The following is a 19,269-nucleotide window of genomic DNA, read 5'->3' as shown; positions in this document are numbered from 1 at the left end:
TAATTAAGCCAAATATTGGTGGAAATTTTAAATCTATTTAAGGCGAAGTAGGCTTTGATGGAGCTATGCTGACGAGTTCTAGCTAAGATAGTGGTTCAATCCGTTCTTCTTTTCCACTCTGAGTAAAAATGATCTTCTAGAGCTGGTCAATACAGTAAGATGTGAAGATGTGGAGGCAAAGGAAAATACTGAAGATTTTGAGACCTGATTCCATTAGCAGAACTTTGCTTTTTGCAAAATAACAAATATTGCAAATCCTATTGATTTCATTACTTTGCTAATACATATGCAATAAGAGAGAGGAAAATAAGTGTATCATTCTTTTTTATTATATCAGTTTATGTAATCTTTTGGCCAGGAATTGCAAGCAAATTATGCTCCCCTTTTCCTGATTATCCCTGATTGCTGTTGTGTAAAGCCTGAGACTCTCTCTTGCCAATATTATATGTTCACTTGGGAAGTAAATAGAGGTGCACATACTTAGGGAATAGGTGATTACATATAATATACAGTATGCTATCATTGTAATGCAAATAAGGCAATGATGTGTACTTCAATGAATGCAGCCAATCTAACAGTAAAATATAGCTTATAATGGAAGGGAAACTTTAAGTGGAGGAATGAAATGTATGTGTAATTCTGAAAGACTTTAAAGATATTTCTCTTCTACTAATATGCCAAAACATTGCATCCAAGCAATTACACTGACATTTGAGAAAGCTCCATTTGACATACATAGTGTATCGTCTAGTGCAGTGTTCATGAAATTAACATTTTCCTGAAGTAATCATATACAATTAAGTGACCAAATAGTTCTGAGGCAATACAACTGTATTTCACAGGAACTAAATATATTTCTTCACACTGATCCTGCATGTTTTAGTTGAGCAGTCATTAGCATGTTTATAATGGTTCTAATTTAGCACAACATTTTCTGAATTTTATCCTTGAGTCATTTACAAATTGTTCATATTGAGTAAACAAAGGAAACAGATTGCATTTTATACTTAGTAATTTATCTGAAAGAAGAGGGGAGGGTTAATTGTCTGAAAGTTTTGCTCTGTTTGGGGAAGTGATTCTCGTCTTGCATTGCTTGGCACACAATGCCTTTTTCCCTCTGTTCTGGGAAAAAAAAACAAGAAAGAATGGAGGAGTGAGTAAAATGAAAAATTAGGAGCAGGACAAGATTTGCCACTCCCAAAGGGGAGTGTGGAGCAGAATTGGAGCTGGCACGAGATTATCTAAAACAGTTGGTGCATTCCTTAATGATCAAGTGCTTGAGAAGTCCAGCTCTCTCTCACAGAGCATCTGTGTTGATGTTTATATCGGTGCCCTGCTGTATGGGAAAAGCATGCTTTCTCTTGTTGCTTTTCTAAAAATAGTGTGGCATATAGCATTGTATGAGTTATTTTAAGAGAACAAAAACATTTGCAAGGTTAAAGGTTCTGCTTTTTAATAAATAAATAAAAATAAAGGTCAGAACTGTATCTTGGGTTATTCTTTCCATGAAATTCAAACTCCTTTTTATCTAGAGTTTTGCACTGAGCAGCATGTGTCTCAAAATGCTTCTTGCACTAGAGAATTCCTGTTGAAACAAGCCATTTTAGATGGATTTGGTACAAGCTTCAGACTCTCTACAGTGTTTTCCCACTAGCCACATCACAGAAAGCAGGTCTGGAAATCACCCCCAGTTAAATTCCAGTGTTTCTGTTTAGAATGTCTGTTGTTTCATGCAAGATCTAGACCATTCAAGCAGTGCAAATGAATTCAGAGGAAAACCAGAACATTTTAATGCCTAATTATTTTTAGTGAGCTTGGAGAGTTTTAATTAAAAGTTAAGAGAGCTCTCCAAGCTCTTACAGTTCTAATTTTATCATATTGTGGAAATCTTGTCACTGTGAAAAAATGTACAGCAGTTGGCAGATTTACTTGGTTCCCCGTCCTAAACAAAACTGTAACGCTGGGTAGTCAGATCTCAGTCGCATTTCCATTATTGCTTTTTCAAGAAAGCATCTAGTGTGAGCCCACTGCCTTTTGCATAGAATTGTATTTAGGAAAGCTTCTTTGCCCTTTGTTTTTTTGGTGTTTTTTTTCCCCTCTTTGTTTGGTTTTACACTACTGCCTACAGGTTGTACTGAGAATGGGCACCAAGTTCTAATTCACGACCAGAAATGTGCTAGGTGTTCCCCAGACCCTTGTGAGATGTGCAGTCTGTGCCAGGAACATCACAGCCTCAATAGCCCAGGCAGACAAAGAGGTGGATAGAAACCATCAATATGAGAGGAGGGAGTAAGCGACTGGCCAGGATTACTTGATTCCTTCATGGCAGGAGGAAGATATAGAATTTAGGAGTGATGATTATTTAAAAAAAAAAAAATTGCAGTAAACGTAGCAAAAGGAATTAGCAGGTTTTCCTGTTCTAAATGTCTTATTGCTCGTTTTTGTGTTGTGATTGTATTTTTGTTTTTCAAGAACTTGGCTTCGGAAAGCTTATTAAATCAAGAAAATCTTGAAAAGTTGGCCAAAGAACTCAGTTCACTGGCTAACAACATGTCTGAAATGCCTTATTTTAATTTGCTGTTAGACCAGAGCAATTAATTACTGTATGAGAACAGTATGGAAATTGAGAAGGATGAGATGAGATTCCCCTGACCTGCCTCTCCACTGACGACAAGATTGAAGCCAAGCTGCTTATGAGCAAGAGACGGTGGCAGTACATTGCAACTACGGATGTTAAGCCTTCAGGCTGATTTTTGATTAGTTTTGTATTGTTGCTGTCTCCTTTTCTTTTATTTAAAGTTTATTGAAACAGAAAAGGATAATTTGTGTTTGAAAGAAGAAAAAAAGTAACTATGGCAACAAAGAATCTATTTTAGTAACATTACACAAACTTTACATCCTTGGATTAAATAAGAATAGATAGTACCATCCTGCAGTTAAGTTTCTGATAGTCATGGTTGAATTACAGTTTTATGTTTCAGATCATGAAGGTAAATGTAAATTCCTTAATTTAATTTTGAATTGTTAGAAGATTATAAAATCATGTTCTTTCAAAGTGAATTAAATTAACCTTTTGCCTTTCCCTTTGATATCAACACGTTAAGGTTTGCATATAATTTTAAAATACAGAACACAAAGCACGAAAATTAGGAAATATTTTTATGATACAGATCTAAGCTAGATGGTTCTTCAAGGAAATCTGATGGGCAGTGAACTCACAAAAGGCATGTAAGCAAGCTGTTACGCATTCAGAGACGGATCACTTAATCAAAGGTCCCAACACAGGTATATTAAAACTCATCGCTGGATTTTAAAAAATATAATGAATTTTCTGAATAATTAACTTTTTTTAAATGAATGGATCTTATAATAGCACCAATGCATCTGGTGTTTTAGTTCAACTGTAAGAAACAAACCCTGACTTGGGTAATCTAAATTATGCTTGACTTTTTTTCAGGAATATTTGTAGAGTACTGATTCTATTTAGTTTTTTGTACTCTTAACAGATTTAGTATTCTGTGAAGAATGCTGAAGCAAACCTTCCTCCTTCAGATGCATGATGGGTTGGGCTGTGATTGTTATTATTTTAGATGTTGGGTCCTTCACCCACTTGAAAAAGCACATTTGCCCCGAGGTATGTGGTGAGATGTGCAAAGTTACAGGAGGGAGCAGGGCAACCAAATGGTTGCCACTGTAATGATTATTTGAAGCTTATGTGGTTTTGGGGGAAAAAAGCAGCTCTTCTGCAGTAGGAATCCAGCGTGACAGGCCTCGTGAGCACACAAATGTCTGTCACAAGTTCATAATCTCGTTTAACATACTCTCAAAGAAAAAAACCAAAACACCTGCGTAACATTTTTCTCTAACAAATATTTCATAGATGTTGACAGGGTAATTCCACTTGTGCTGTTTTGCTCATGGTGTAGACTTGGATGAAGCGTTTGAGCTCGTTTGGCAAAGGCTGGTCCGGAGGACACCTCTTCTCCTGTGGAGCTGCAAGCAGATCAATGTAATGAGAGTAGCTTAGAAAATACAGAAAGTTAGAGATGCAAAAGTATGATCTTATTATGTTCAGCAATATCTGCTAAATTGTAATGGGGTTTAACTATGGACTATAGTCCTGAAATAGAGACAAAGATGCCACTAGCGCTGTAGTGCTGTTCTTCTAAAATGCAGCTTATCCTCCTCCTCCTGAGGGATCTGATCATGTTTTAGAACAATTTCTCTCACAGTATGCCTGATTTCTAATTCCTCCACCTTGTCTTTCCAGTGCCTTTTTCTCTGAGATGTAACAGTTCAGATACATGTAGAAGTATGTCAGCTATACCTTTGATTGAATTATATTTCTGTATTGTTTATGAACTTGCTATGCATTTGCAATCATTATTAATAAATCAATGTGCTTTTGTCTTCTGTCACAAAGTAATGTATGCATTCAAAAAGAATTGTATGCAAAACAAGTCATGTTTTAGAACTCATATCATTAATAACTATCAGTTTGTAGTATTGTTACAACATGTTGTGAGGGGAGCTTATTATAAAAGAAATAACGAGGCACTGCACAGTAGCAAGAATAAGATGGTTCGGTTGATCACTGGTGTAGGTGTTATAAATATGCCAGTCTGTACTATAGTGTTTTATTAAGTCTCAAAAAGTCAAAGCTGATTTGAAATAATAATGTCTGACAGTCAGTGCTTTGAAGTTTTGCTGCTGCACTCTCACATTTAGGCTTTCTTTTATGTATGACTTTACCATAAAAAACAAAAACACACACATGGCATGAATGCTTTTTTTTTTTTTTTTCATATCTGTATTTCAAAGAAAGTAATAGGAGGCTACTTCAATGAATTAAAAGGGGAAAAAAAAAAGGAACAGCCCCCCCAGACCAATGAGGATAGATGCAGGCCACTGTAAGGTCATACAGTATTCATGTAAGCTATAGCTGGAGTTGGTAACTTGTTGAAGACTATGAAACTGAAAATTAAAAAAAAAAAAAAAAGGAAGAATAAGGAAGAGACGAGGCAAAAGCTATCCTTGATAGGAACAAGATGACTTTCATGCAGTCGGAAGAACTTGAGAGCTTGGCTGTGATAGCTAACACACTCGTTCTTCATCACCGGTCATGCAACAAAGAGCTGGATTCCATCCATTCCATGACTGATTGATTACCCAATGGACAAATGTTAATTCTTTTCATCGATGCTTTGTCATTGTGGAGAGATCCTTTTCATCTAACACCTAGGCTTTTTTTCCTTGCCTTTTTTTTTTTTCCTGCTTATTTATCTTTTAACATCCTTTTTCCATTCACCTTTGCAAAACTGTCATGTCTAACAAGATTCTCACAGTACTTTGAACTCCTTTAGTTTACAATTAAAATTGCTAACAAAGTATGTAATAAACCGTGATATTAAATAATACTCAATGATTTAATTTAGTCATCTCATTCTAATTATACTTAACCTGTTTGCTGTCCTTGAAAGAAAATCTTCCCTAGTCCACAAGAGAAGAATATAAAGGATGAGAAGCTGGTGGTGTTAATATAATAAATTGCTCCAGTGCAACTTCACGAGTTTGATCTTACATGTGTCAGTACGAAATATGCTACTTTGCGGCATAAGCCCAACTGTGGTTTATAAAGTCAGTGAGAAGAGCTAAAAATGTATAAATGCTAATTTCTTTCTTTGCTTCTTTTATAATTGTCTTTAACAAGAATACCCCTGAATTTTGAAAATGTCGTGATCCACAAGGTTTTGGAATGGTGCTGAAGCAGAGCCTCAGTGCAGCGAGAGTGATGCAGTGCAGATGTGAATTCGGGCTTCTTCAATGTTCAGTGCTGGATTCTGAGTCGATGTTTTGTTTCTATAATGAATCAAACCAGAAAATGAATCAATATGGATGAGGGCATTTTACTGAAGTCAGAAGCTATCTTTGTAGATTTTATATGTATGGAAAAATTAATTTTCAGTGCAGAAAGAAGAAAAAAATTCCCTTTCTGATTCACAAACCTTTTCAAAATGTGTGTTTGTGAACACAGAATACAGAACTTGAAGGGAGACATGCCTTTCAAGCATAAGCCTTTATATTTAGTTTCATGTCTAATGTGGAGGACCTCCGGAGAGCTTTAACACATATGATTATTTCCAATTCTAAAAATCATGCAGATTAAACCTACTAATTGAAAATTTACAGGGATTTCAAAAGAGCTATTTCTACAACATTATTAAAAAGTTTATTAAAAGGCTCATTGTATGTTTCTGTAAGCTTCCCAATGACAAAATACAGTAGCTATGAATTGTGTGGTCAGATCTGTAACACAGAGTTTGGCTGAGACAGGGGTGTTTAAAGAAATGTTTCTTAAGGAATTTTTCACTCATTTATAGAGATAAAAATTTTAACTAGTGATGTGATTATATATATATATATATAAAAAAAAAGGCACACAGATAGATCTGTTTTGCGTTCCAGATCTTTTTCAGTCTGTCTTTAGAAATATGATTTTTTTTCCCTTATGTAATATAGGAACGCTGCAGACAAAGATGGGTGCTCTTAAGAACAGTAAGAGAAGAAATAAAGCAAATGCTTTTGAGGAAAGTACTTTATCAAATCCTGTGATATGCTAATTATTATTATTATTATTTTTAATTTAAAGGGTTTTCCTTCTTTGTATGAATTGAGGGAAATAGCTAAAAAGCAGTAAAATGCATAACTTATAGCAAGCATCAAAATAAAACTCTAGAGCTTTTGGGTTTTTTTCCAGGGATGAGGGGTCTGAAATTTTGGCAGGGGAGAAACACAGAAACATCTTTTTTAAACTAATGATGATATCACAAAAAAGGACAAATTATAATGTTCTATTGATAATTGATGGTTATTTCTTGAATCTTCTATTATCAGGCCAGAACTCATAAAAGTAATAAGTGCCTGTTATTGTTAAAAGTAAATTGTTATTATATAACAAGTATTTTAACACTGTCTATTGCAACTCACAGCTCCTTAATTTTGCCTCTTTCATAGAAAGATATAATTAGTAAATAAATTTTCTACTGAAATATTACTTCAAAAACATTTACAAGCCGTGTTGTCTTTCCACGGAGGCTTGCACGGTGAAAATGTGTTGCAATTAAAACCTGATCTTTGATCTTTCAGTAGTTACGCTCTGGTTTGCTTTCAATTGGGTTTGGGTTCTTTTTTGTTTTTTGTTTGATTCTGTTTGTTTGTTTCAAATGAATGATACTAATGTGAATTTTTAGGCTGAGACTACATGCACCCTAAAATATGATTGGCCATGTGACCCTTTTAGTCCTTAAACTTCTCCCAAAATCTTTGACTCCTCCTTCTGTGACCTGTTTGAGTGTTTTTCCTGCCTCTGAATATTTTTTGAATCCTCTGAGATGGAACAAACTGTTACCCATTGCACTGATGCGGTCTGCGTTGCCATTTTTAATCTGAAGTTTTTGCTTTGGTTTTCTCTTGTGTGAATGCTTCTGATGGGACTGCTGACATGAGACTTTGAGCCACGATTTGACCTTAATCTGCCACTAATTTAGCAGAAGATATGTTGGGCTGAATTCTGGACCATGTACACTCTGGTGTTAATTTGGAAGTGACCGGAGTGGGATCAGTGCAAAAGTTGTCAAAATTTGGAACGTTATTAGTTATTTAGAAAGTATTGTGTAAATTGATCTCCTCCTAAGACAAACAGCAGCTGGCTCTGGGAGCTCCTGGCGGCTGAGGTGCCTGGCTGTTCCCGGCGTATGCACTAGGAAACAACCTGCTCAGCAGCACCCAGAGTGGGACATGGTCTTAGAACAAATACGATTCATTTGCAAAGATTAATTTCAGGAACAGATTTGTGTTTAAATAATGTTTTTGATATCTCGCTAAACTGGGATGAAGGGTTTCCAAGGAGTTTAGCATAGACACTGCTGATGACTCTGTCTACCAACAAAAGTAAATGCACGACGTTTGATGGAGATTGTATTGTTACTAACTGGGAAGGGAAAATAAGCATTCAGTTGTGTGAGAAGGTTTCTTGATAATTGTTTATAAATCTGAATTGTCGTTCTTAAAGTCATAAAACTCTGGATCACCCATCAACTGTAAGAATTCCCATCTTAAAAGTTGCCTTTTGTAATTTATCTGGAAGGTTATGTATAATTTAGGCTTCAGAGCCACTTAGCTTAATTTAGGAACTGAAAAAATCTTTAGACACTATTGAAGTCTATTACTTCCAAAATCAAATTTTCTCCTGGAACTGGGGTCTGATCATAGCAAACAGTAAGACTACTTCTACTTTCTCCTAATAATGACTTCAGTGGCAGTTTTGCCTGTGGAAGGCCTCCCAGGTTGGGGCAAAGATTTGAAACATATTCTGAACTTCAAATTATGAAAGTCTGTCTTCTAATCATTGCATGTTGTTTATAGTGAGAAAATTTCTGATACTGTGAACATCCAACATGTAGAGTGCTTTTATGAATTCCATGGAGACATTATATGAATAACTTTTGCATTGACATGGGTATAAAAATGGGTTGCAGATGTCACTGTGTGCCAAATTTCCAAAAAAAGCTTCTAAATCTTCATGTATAATTTCGAGTGTACAATCATTCTCAAATGAAAAAGGCAGAATTTGTATATACATTGGCAATCTATGCATGTAAATTGGCAGTTAGCATGCATAAATCCTGAACGAAGTTTTCCTTTCAATTAGACCCTTGTTAAATCCATAGTAACTCCATTAACCTTGGTGGAATTACTTTGGATTTAAAATGCAGTTAAATAAGAACTCTGTTTAGCTACAAGTTCATTTGCCTTTGAAACTATGGTCCGCCTAGAACAGGAAGAACAGTTTTAAAATGAAGATGGCACCTGTTTTCCTGATGTGTGAGAATAAATTCAGTAATATTTGGTAATATTTTTTTTCTTTTTCCTTGTTTTTCTTTTTTAATAGATTCATCCTGCATGGAAAAGCTACTTTCTAAAGACTGGAAGGAGAAGATGGAAAAATTAAACACAAGCGATCTCCTTGGAGAAATTAAAGGTATCTCACTAGATCAAATTTTAAATGTTTGCATATATTTTAAAAGGAGGATTGAGGATTTTTTTAAAGTTCAGAAAAAATAAGAACTAACAATCATAACAAGAGGGTTCTTTCTTCTTTCTAGTCAACTCATCCTGTTTTTTATGTTTATATTTGAGGTGATGGATGTGTCCACCAAATAAATAAATCAGAGTATGTCACAATCAGTTATAGGCAGTATCAAGGATGTTATCACAAACACCAGGTTAGTTACATTGGTTCACTGACATTAGCTATATGTCTTTGTGACCAGAGGAAAAGGAAGAAACATCTTGAAAACGTGGAGTTACTAGTACTTGGTACTGTTTCTTCCCAGTTGCATAAACTATGTGTAGAAACTGCTTTCAGATTAGAAATGGGGGAAATTGTGTGATTACTGTTCTAAATCCTTGATTCCAAATAGAGAAATAAAAAAATAAATATTTCTGTTCATGCTATTCCTGTGGAGAAAGAGTAGCTTTGGATGAAATTTGGGACCTGCTGGAAAAAGTGCAAGTTTTATTGCATATATAGACAGTACTTCCCAGTATTTCCAAGGTTTGTTGAACAGGCAGTCTAGTAAAAGTGGAATTGTCTTGACAATTAAGTACTATGTAGAAAACTTGAAGTGTTTTTCCCCACCCATCAATTCTTCAATGGATTTTCTCAGTGAGAAGAAATTCAGTGTTATTGATTAAGCAACAAATTAAAGAGGTGGGGGGTTTTGTGCTGTGAGAAGGGGTCATAAGGCATGTTTGAGGAGTACACAACGTACCTTAGATTGTTTTCTCTTCATTGGTATAATTTTATTAAATTGCAACTACAAATATGTGGAAACAGAGCGTCATGTACATCATATTAATAAATCTTCACTAGTGCAAAAAAAAAAAAAGAAAGAAAGAAAGAATGGCACTATTTGATGAAAATAGATGCTTAGGTTTTTGTATTTCCACCAGGGAAACTTAAGATAGTTCAATTTTTTTTATTACACGTAGAGATGAAAGATTGTTCCTTTTTAATAAGTAAGCTGTAATTGGTTCCCTCAGAGGAATCAAGATCAAAATCTTGGATATTTTTTTGGTAGAATTACAAAAATGTGTATTTTTTAGCCAGTTAAGAAATCCTATAGTAATGTCAATGGCAGAAGTATAGTATGCAGTTTTACAGGAACATGTTAAAACTGACTGGAACAAAATCCAACAAAATTATGTCTTGAAATCACATTCTATTTAAAGCCATATTGTCTCTCATAGTGTGGAAAACATTGAAGTTTGTCCATTATTTGCACAATATAACTACTTAATCTTTAAACAGTAACTACTTGAATGCTGTTAGTGAACCAAAATTAAATGAGGGGGGATCTCTAACAATGCAGGATAATGTTTGTTATTCTTTTATATGGCACAAAAAGCTTTTTCATGAGCTTTCATTTATTAGAAGAAAAAGTTTGTTTTTCTCAATATATGTTATTCTTCCTATTTTCTTAGTATATATATTCACTGCAAAATGAATGGACAGAGTTCCTTCTCCTACCCTTTTTCTCATCTGCCTACAAAGCATTCTCACTCAGACTTGGAAGAATTTTCATCTCATTCAACTATGTTTTCTGGAAGCATAGCCTATTAGCTGTACAAAAGGGATCACCTGATTAGGCTCACCAGATTTACATGTTGACAGTCATTCGGCTAGTTTCCACAACTCACTTCCTGAGTCTCATCCCTAGAAACCTCTCCTTAAGTGGTCTTTGCGTCTGCAGTATTGCTCCCTGCTACTAGTTGACTTCCAGCAAGATGCAATGCTGAATCTTTGCCACTGCACCTGCATGTAACATATTCCATGAACGGGCAAAAACACAGAGCAGCATACACAAGCACAGAAGATAAATGATGGTTGCTGTTACGGCGTGCTTTATACTTACCATATCCAAACCTCTTGACAAAGGCATTAGTGTCATTTTATAGAAGAAGAAAGCAAGGTGCAGAGTTACACAGCAGAGGCAGCGGCCGGTCTGCAGTGGGACTTAGTTCCTTGGGGCTTGTGAGCCAGTGGCATGGCTGCAGTCTCCAGGCCGGTAACTCCTAGCTGATAAAATCGCTGTCAACCCAATAGCCTGGTTTTAACTCATATTAGCATTTGTGTGCCTTAAATCATCTCAGAAAGAAAAAAAGAAAACAAAAACAAACAATGCAACAATCTAGCCCATGGCAGCATGAGACACAGATTACAAGAAGGAAATAAAGCAAAGTAGGACAACCAGAAAGGATTTTTAATCTGTCAAAGAAGCATACTTAAAAAAAAAAATTTTTTTCTTTTCAGTGTTCAGGGTGGTAGATTTCCAAATCAATGAAGTTCATTTTCACAGTGCTGAATGAATTTCCAGTTAGGTAACTGGCAGGGCATGCTGAGGTCTGAAAGAGCTGCTTTTGAAACTGTGTCATCTTTGGGAGGTCAAATATAATTTTCCTTAATTTCCATTAGATTTGAGATCAATTTATTTAACTGGCTGATATTTTTGGCTTTTGTGCAGACTTTCTGCTCATATTACTGAGAGCCTAACTTAAAGACATGAAGTGGTGCAGTAAAAATAAACAAATGAGGTCATTAGGGAAAAAAAAATCTTGATTACAAGAAAGCGAGGTGTGGTCCTGTGAGGAACTGCTCTTTGCACTGACTGTTACTGGGAGTTGTTTATTTTAGAGAGAAGGCGGCGTTCTTGCTAAGGATAACCTGAGCACATACTCTTCCTCTGTGTCTGCACAACTACAGCCCTCCCCCCTCAGTGAAAGACTAGCATCTTGGTTGTGGGAAGGCAGTTCGCTGAGAATCACTGCCAGAAAAAAGGATGAAAGCAGAAAAAAAATTGTACCACTGACACAAACTGTTTCTATTCATGTTTGGGAAGTGCATAGATGAGAAGATAATTGGCTGAGAGAAACATATAAAAATGGTATTTTCTTGCTTTACCTTCTATATTTAGAACACAATAGTGTTAATCAAGATATAATTATAAACCATATCTATTAATGCAAACAATAGAAGCCAATACAAAAGTAACAGACAGTGAATCATTAATTTTTTCTCTAAGTGGGATTGTTCCTGCTCACAATTACTCTTGCACAGTGTGCTTCATTTGTAAAACTGCTTTTTTGGAGTTTCTTTATTATGATTTCAGTTATTGATAATGGTCCAGATTCTTCCTTGAATTCCAGCCAGACAAGCCATTGACTTCAGGGAGGTTGCATGAAACTCAGAGGAGCATTTGGCAGAATGCTTTGTAGCCAAATTCCAGTGGTTAAAATTTAAGTCTGCTTGTTCATTTGATATGTTTATAAATGAAACACATAGGTCAAATTTTCAAAGGTCTATGAAGCAGTTGAGCTGAGTTAAATGACCTGCTCACCTGGAAAAAACCCCGCAGCTGCCTATGCAAATCATTTGATTGTATGCTATTTGCCGGTGTCTGCATGGAGATACATTTATTTAAGGTATACAAGCGATTTGTTAGGCTTATGTCTGGCTTTTGCAGTGTCTTTTTTTGTATAGAAATTAGGATCAGGAAATACTTTTCATTCTAACTTTTGTTGTCGTGTATTTGAATGAACAAAATGATGCAGGGTTTTGTTTTTTTTTTTCTTCATTTTCTAAATTTCCAGATATTTGGGTGCACAGAGTTCCGTCCTCACCCTCCCTCGCTGCATGTATTTCTGTTGCTTAGTTATCTAGTTTTTCTTCAGCAGCCACAGCTAGGCAGAGTAGCATCATTTATCACTATACAGAGTCTGTTTTAAGTTTTCTGTTTCTGTTCCAAATATAAATCTCTGGAATAGCATAGTCTTGCATACATCAGGCAGTTGTCCCACTGAAATAGCCCGCAATGGTCTTTCTCAGCATGCAGGGTCTTTGAAGATCAAATAAGAAAGGTCAGTCTTTAAGTAACTTAAGCAATGATGTTATCGTGAAAGGGTCAGAATTGGTCTAGCAGTCTTAGAGAAGAGTGACTCCTGGGTCACCAGCTACTGTGTTGCAGGTTAGTTCTCTGGCTTCCATTGGTGGTGTTTACAACTGGAACTATCTATATTTATAGGCATTGTGACTTGGATGTCACATGCTGTCTTTGTACAGTGTACTCTATTTTGGGAAGGATGGTGATTGATGTCCCTAGCTTTACCCGATACAGAAGGCTGTTTGCATTATGTTTCCTGTGCTTATTCCTTCCCTTTTTGTATTTGCTACTTTATTCAAAAAAGCCTGAACCTCCTCTTTCATGTGACATGTACATATCTATTGGCCTCACAATATTGGGATCGGTGGGAGGCAGCATTCCTGTTTCCTAGGATATGTTGAATTTAGTAAAACGAAGCAACTTCACCCACTTGATAGTCTTCTTGTAAGAAACGCTATAAACAATATTGAAGATGGTATTTGTCCCTGGGATTAGAGCACAGGAGAGATGGAAAGAGGTGTTTTCTAGGAGCACTTTTTTGTGTGTGCATTAATGACTGGAAGAGAACAGTGAGGCACAACTGTTTGAATCTAGTAATTTAACACTATCCATTTCTGGAATAGTCTTGGAGAGAGTTCTGCATGAATGAATCCTTGAGAAAGTTATGGTTTCTGTGTTTTTACAGTGAATTAAGTTTTTTCTTAGAATATGCATGATTTACAAAACATTTTAAATGCTATTTTTGCTTCCATTTTATAAAATTTGTCTTCACAGATCGGGTGTTTCTTAGTGCACTATAGCAAATGTGAAGACCATTTTGAGGAAAATAAATCTGATGTTTTCCTGTAGCCCTGACCAACACTGTAGTCTGGATTTGGAGTAATTATTTCTCAGTATAATTGCTGAAATCTCATTCTCATGAAGTCTAAGGGTATATAACAGTCTGCCTTATAAATATGTATAAATAAATATATATAAGTCTTATATCACAGAGGCTCTCAGAGGTTTTTAATTATGTCACTTTGTATGGCTATAGACATTTCAAAGCTCTCCTTTGTGCTCTCTGTTATAAACATATTTTATTTCTTTTGAAGTCTGTGTGATATACATACTAGCAATTAAAAACCCAGCTCGGGCTTTGAGACATAAGGTCTTCTTAATTAAAACTCAAACAAAAGCTACAAGCAAAAGCCCCACTATATGATTAAGGTCTAAAGTGTTATGATACATTAGAATCATTGTTAACTGCTAGGATTTAAAAAATCAATACACAGGAAAAAGGATCAACTGGTTCCAATTAGTGAAACCAATGAAAGCATCCAACAAAACATAACAAAACAATGCAACCCAGAACCTCTACTCCCCAAATCCTTAAGAAATTGGTCCTGATTAGAAATATAGAAATATACCACAGGCAATAAAGGTTTCTCATAATGTATTTATTACCATGATCCAATGATGTGGTATGTTTAGCTTTATGTTGCAGCTCTCCAGGTCAGAGATATATTTTTGTTTTGCCATTTCTCAAGTCTTTAGCTTTTTGTGCAATGTGTTACCAAAGCTACATTTCCAGGTCTAATCTGACCTTCTAAATTAAGTGGTACATTTTTGCATGACTGATTATTTCATAAGCACTTTCAACAGTTAATGCTTGCATACTCTTTAGTTTGATTTGCTTGAAGAAGGTAATGGATTCAAAAATAAAAATATTTTGGTAAAACTTACCATGCCCCAATGTATCTATTTGTTGTGATTAAGATCCTGATATAATTAGTTAGACTAACCACTAGCATGTACTAAATTAAACTGTATGGTCTTATGTCATCTTGATGTTTTTCATACTAAATACTTTTCTCCAGATTCTGGATTTAAGTAGACATACCCCAAACTGTACAGGCAGAAGGTAGTTCTGTGGAAACGAATGGGACCGCTCACTGTACATAATAATATTATTTAAACTTTGTACATGTAAGTCTTGGCAGGATTGAAGCTGTATGTAGAGCAAAGAAAAAAAAAAAGTAGTAAATATTTTTGTTGCTCTGGTCTTTGGTCAGAGTGTCATATTTCAGTGGCAGCTATCACAATCATGCCTGCTTCTAATGTTAAAAGTTAATGACTATTGCCGTTTCTAGTTCTTAAAACTCCACAACTATAAATTACATTGTAATCAACCTTTCACATAAATCAGGTTTTCCATATTGTTGAATACATTTTATAAATGATATCATCTGGGATGCATGCAGTATATTTCCAGGCACACAATGAGTTTGTTACTTATGGCAGTCACATATATATATATATATATTTTACCTCACCAGTGTATGTTTCTAAGCTTAACAATTCAGGACTAAATATATGAACTCTGTACTACCCTGAAATCAATGGGACAGGTCACTTACACGCTGTGTTTTGTGGGACTGTGTCCCAGATAGTGTGCTACCAATTGTTCATGAGAAAAAGGAATAAGAAGGATAATGATGCTAACAATAAGGAACTTGAAACAGCAATACATTTATTTGGCACATTAGAAAAGACTGCACTCTGGAATTTGATTCATTCTTCATCTGTACAAATAGTGTCAAGAAAATGTATGATACTAAAAGGTGTTTATTTTCAAATGCCATTTAATATTTTTAGCAGAAAATTGCAAGTTGTTTTCTTCACTTTTATTCTGAAAATGTGACATTTTCTTCTATTGGTAGGTTGTTTTGGTATCGTGTACATATATTTTCAATTTTCATTATATCAGTAATTGTTATCTTTAACAAATACAGAGTCCTTAACTGCAGTTGAAAGGCTTCTGTGCTGAAGAAGCCAGTCACTGCTTGGAACACAGGGCCTCTACTGACACTGGATGTCAGGGGCAAATTTCCTTTTGACTCAAGTCCCAGCTTAGTTGCCAGTGAAGTTTCTTACCTTTACCAAAATAAAACTCCTACTGAAGAAAAATATGCAACTTCATATGAAAAAGCAAGTGCACATGTAGGAGTCTGCACTGCTGAAACAAGAGTGGAAGCTCCATTTCTTGTGTTTCATCATGCTTCATTGCTTTTGGCTTTTTGCTGCTGTAGACATATAAAGCCAAATTCCAACAAATTTAGTTAATATAAGCATTTATCTAGAAAGATGCACGTAGGCACAGTACTGAAAGGACTGAAATTTTCTGATTGGTTTGGATTCTGGGGAAACCTGTAGGTGTACTTCATCAGTCTTTTGTTACAGGAGTTTCCAATCAAGAAAATCTTTAATTTAAGTGTCCGATATAAAGAACATACTGTCCTGCACTGTTCTTTCTCTATGGATACTGAGCAACGTGGGGAAGGGTCTGAGGAAGGGGTAAACATACAGTAATATTTCCTCAATATACTCTTCCAATTTCCCACAAAGTATGATTAATGGGCTTCTTGATTCAGAGGTGGTACATTCGGGTTTAATGACCCTTGATAGAATTACCATCTATGAACATGTCCAATCGCTTTGGAACCCTCTAACAGACAGCTGGCAAGTCTGTGGGGATAAACTCAGCAGTTAACAATATGCTGTGTGTTTGAACCTAATACCTTGTAGGTGTCCCCTAGATCTTGCATTGTAATGGACAGGGAATGACTGGTCCTTCTTCACCTTCTCAGTTACACGACATTCAGTTGTCTCTTCTCCAGGTTGAAAAGTAAAAATATATTGATTTATTCCTTATAGGAAATCTGTTCTGCACTTTGGGTGCTCTCATCAGTTAATTTGGAAAGAAAATTTTTGCACAAAACATTCTTATTCTGAGCAACATCAGACTTTGGCACTGATTAATGAGAACCTTTGTGGCAATTCTTTTCACCTCGGTTGGTTTTGAACTCCCTTTCTGAATAAGGAGTCTGTCTTGAAGTGGGGTCTTGATATGTGGATGTTGTCTGGTAATGAGAGCATCTTCATGATATCAATCAGATTATTTTTTTTCTTGAGAGATGTGAAAATACCTTACTGGGAGCATTATAAATGGTGGACCCAGAGGGGGCTCAGAAATGTCGTCTGTAAAACTTAACGGTCGTAGCATTAGTACTCGGGGAAAATTAAGTACAAGCACATTTGGGAAACCTGCATGCAACTGAGAATATCAAGAACGTAATGTGCAACCTGACACAGCCACTGCCTCAAAAGCCTAAGCTCAGTAAGGAATAGAAGAAGAAATACAAGAAGGGTTGTCCTTGTCCTCTCTAAACAAGCTGACCCTTTGGAAGAGGTTAACTATCAGTATTTTTTTCAAGAGGTCTGTTTGTCTGACTGTGTCACCTCACCTCAGGTCTGACCAATGACACCTGACAGTTTTCTGCCAAAGGGCAGATCTAGCCAAACTAGGCTAATTCTCCTTGGTTTTGCATCCTCCTGCCAGCATTAAAGTGATTTCAGGCTAATTGGGATTCCCTTGCTTCAATCAGGTCATTCATGACACTGTCCCCTTCCTTGGAGAGTGAATTGGTCTCAATTCACTGTTCCACTTCTGCCTCTCCCCCAAATATTTATTTTAGATTGAAGTAAATAATTTCTCTCTTTTCCACTCTCCTCATTTTTTTTTTTTTTGTTCAGCATGATTTGCCAATAGAGAAAATTTTCCAAAACACTAGAAAAGATGCAGTCTCATCAATGAATATGAGTATTTGAATTTTAAAACAAATTGAGAGCGCTATATTGAAACAGTTTCCAAAGGAAATTTGTCTGAATAGAGGAAATAGAAGTCTATTAAGGGCATAGCCTATCCTGATTCCATGAATGCACTGTATCTATTAAGTTCCATGTTAATAAAATTAATAGATTTATACCCAGGCAGCTTGATCAGAGATGGTTCTTTGTCATTAGCTCTCACACTGAAATCCTGTTATTATATGCATATTTTCTTTTACCTTTTTTCTTTAAATTACTTTTAGTTGCCCCACATCTCCTAATATTTACCTTGGTCTGTATCAATATGAATTAACAAAGTTTAACGTTGGTCATGTTGTCATAAATGTTCTTTGAGGGTTACGCACGATCACGCTGAGACCTGCTCGATAGCTGGTTAAAATGTGTTGCCCCGTAGATAATGAGGGGCTAACACACTCGTGTTGGGAATGAATCCTTATGTCTATTAAGATTTGTTTGAATAGGTTTCCATCACAACAGGTGCACAATTATTTTATGAGTAAAATATTATCAGCCTTCCAAATTAGCCAGGGCAAAATGCAAGTTGTCTGATTAAATAATCAAACCCAATGCTTAAAATGCACTTGATTTCCACAGGAATTTTAAGATGCTAAGTCCCAGTCTCTCAGTGAAACTGTGATTGTTTGCAGCATGCAAGTAGCAGCTTGTGGAGTATCCTGTTTGGTGTGTTTTACATAATTCATCCTACATTATACAAGACAAAACCGCTAAAAGAGCATATAATAATAGGTTTTACTTCTAGTCAAACAATTTTAATCTACCAATGAAGGTATTATACTGTGCATTAAAATGAGAAAAAAAAGTGGGCCTCTAATGGAAAATAGTTTGAAAGTGTCTGCATTCAATTAGGAGGCACATCAGTTTAGAAATACAAAACCCTGTGTTGTTTTTTAAATAATTTAGTTTATGAAGGGGGAGGGAAAAAAAGGAAAATTGTCTGAATCTGAAGTGCAGCTTGCAGTGTGGAGATCACATATGTCACCAGTTACTGAATAGCCCAGTAAACACACTGACTCAGAGACCCGAGGAATGGGTAAAATCTGAAACAGTAGGTTCCCCACAAATTGAAAACTTCGCAGTGCAGCTGTTGGACGCAGATTATGTGCAGGTAACTGTTTTCATATCTGAATCTGTTTGTCAATCAAGGAATGCTATGAATCAGGAGATGGGATCTCAAATACAAAACCACAAAGTCAGAGACAGCATCTGGAGGAGCTCCAAGCCACAAAAATTAGGAAAGAAGCACAGAGGGAACAAAAACTGTAAATGCTTGCGTGGATTCTGCCTCTATATACATTGAATTTAAATAATTGTGTTGATACATCAGTAATAATAATTGCTGATAAAAATTATAGTCCTTATTTTGGGCAGCAATATGTTTTACTAAATGTGAAATTAAATGCAATTTGTATTAATTAGGGATAATATGAAAGTATCTAAGTGGTTGACATTTCCGACATTTTTATACATACTACTAAATGTGAAGATACATCTTTTGCATTTGTTTTGACTTAGAAATACTGTATATTGATTTATGCCCCTAATGCGTTCTGTTGAAATAAGATCACAATAAGTTCTA

At 35.7% G+C, this 19,269-nt stretch overlaps 1 protein-coding gene across 13 annotated transcripts in view; it reads left to right on the top strand.

The window, feature by feature from the left end:
• SOX6 (SRY-box transcription factor 6) overlaps nt 1-19,269 on the top strand; it is a 375,823-nt gene that overhangs the window by 190,417 nt on the left and 166,137 nt on the right. For 11 of the 13 annotated variants that reach the window (XM_055722486.1, XM_055722487.1, XM_055722488.1 and 8 more), the window contains one exon: nt 8,951-9,040. The exons of the other annotated variants lie outside the window; for them this stretch is intronic. In XM_055722486.1, coding sequence (XP_055578461.1) covers nt 8,951-9,040 — 90 coding nt within the window. The remainder of the gene's footprint in view (nt 1-8,950; nt 9,041-19,269) is intronic. 13 annotated transcript variants of the gene reach the window in all.

The sequence above is a fragment of the Falco cherrug genome, chromosome 10 (assembly GCF_023634085.1).
Source record: "Falco cherrug isolate bFalChe1 chromosome 10, bFalChe1.pri, whole genome shotgun sequence".
In the NCBI taxonomy this organism is placed as follows: Eukaryota; Metazoa; Chordata; class Aves; order Falconiformes; family Falconidae; genus Falco; species Falco cherrug.
Note: the sequence above shows the minus strand (reverse complement) of the source record. Positions and strands in the feature narration are given on the sequence as shown.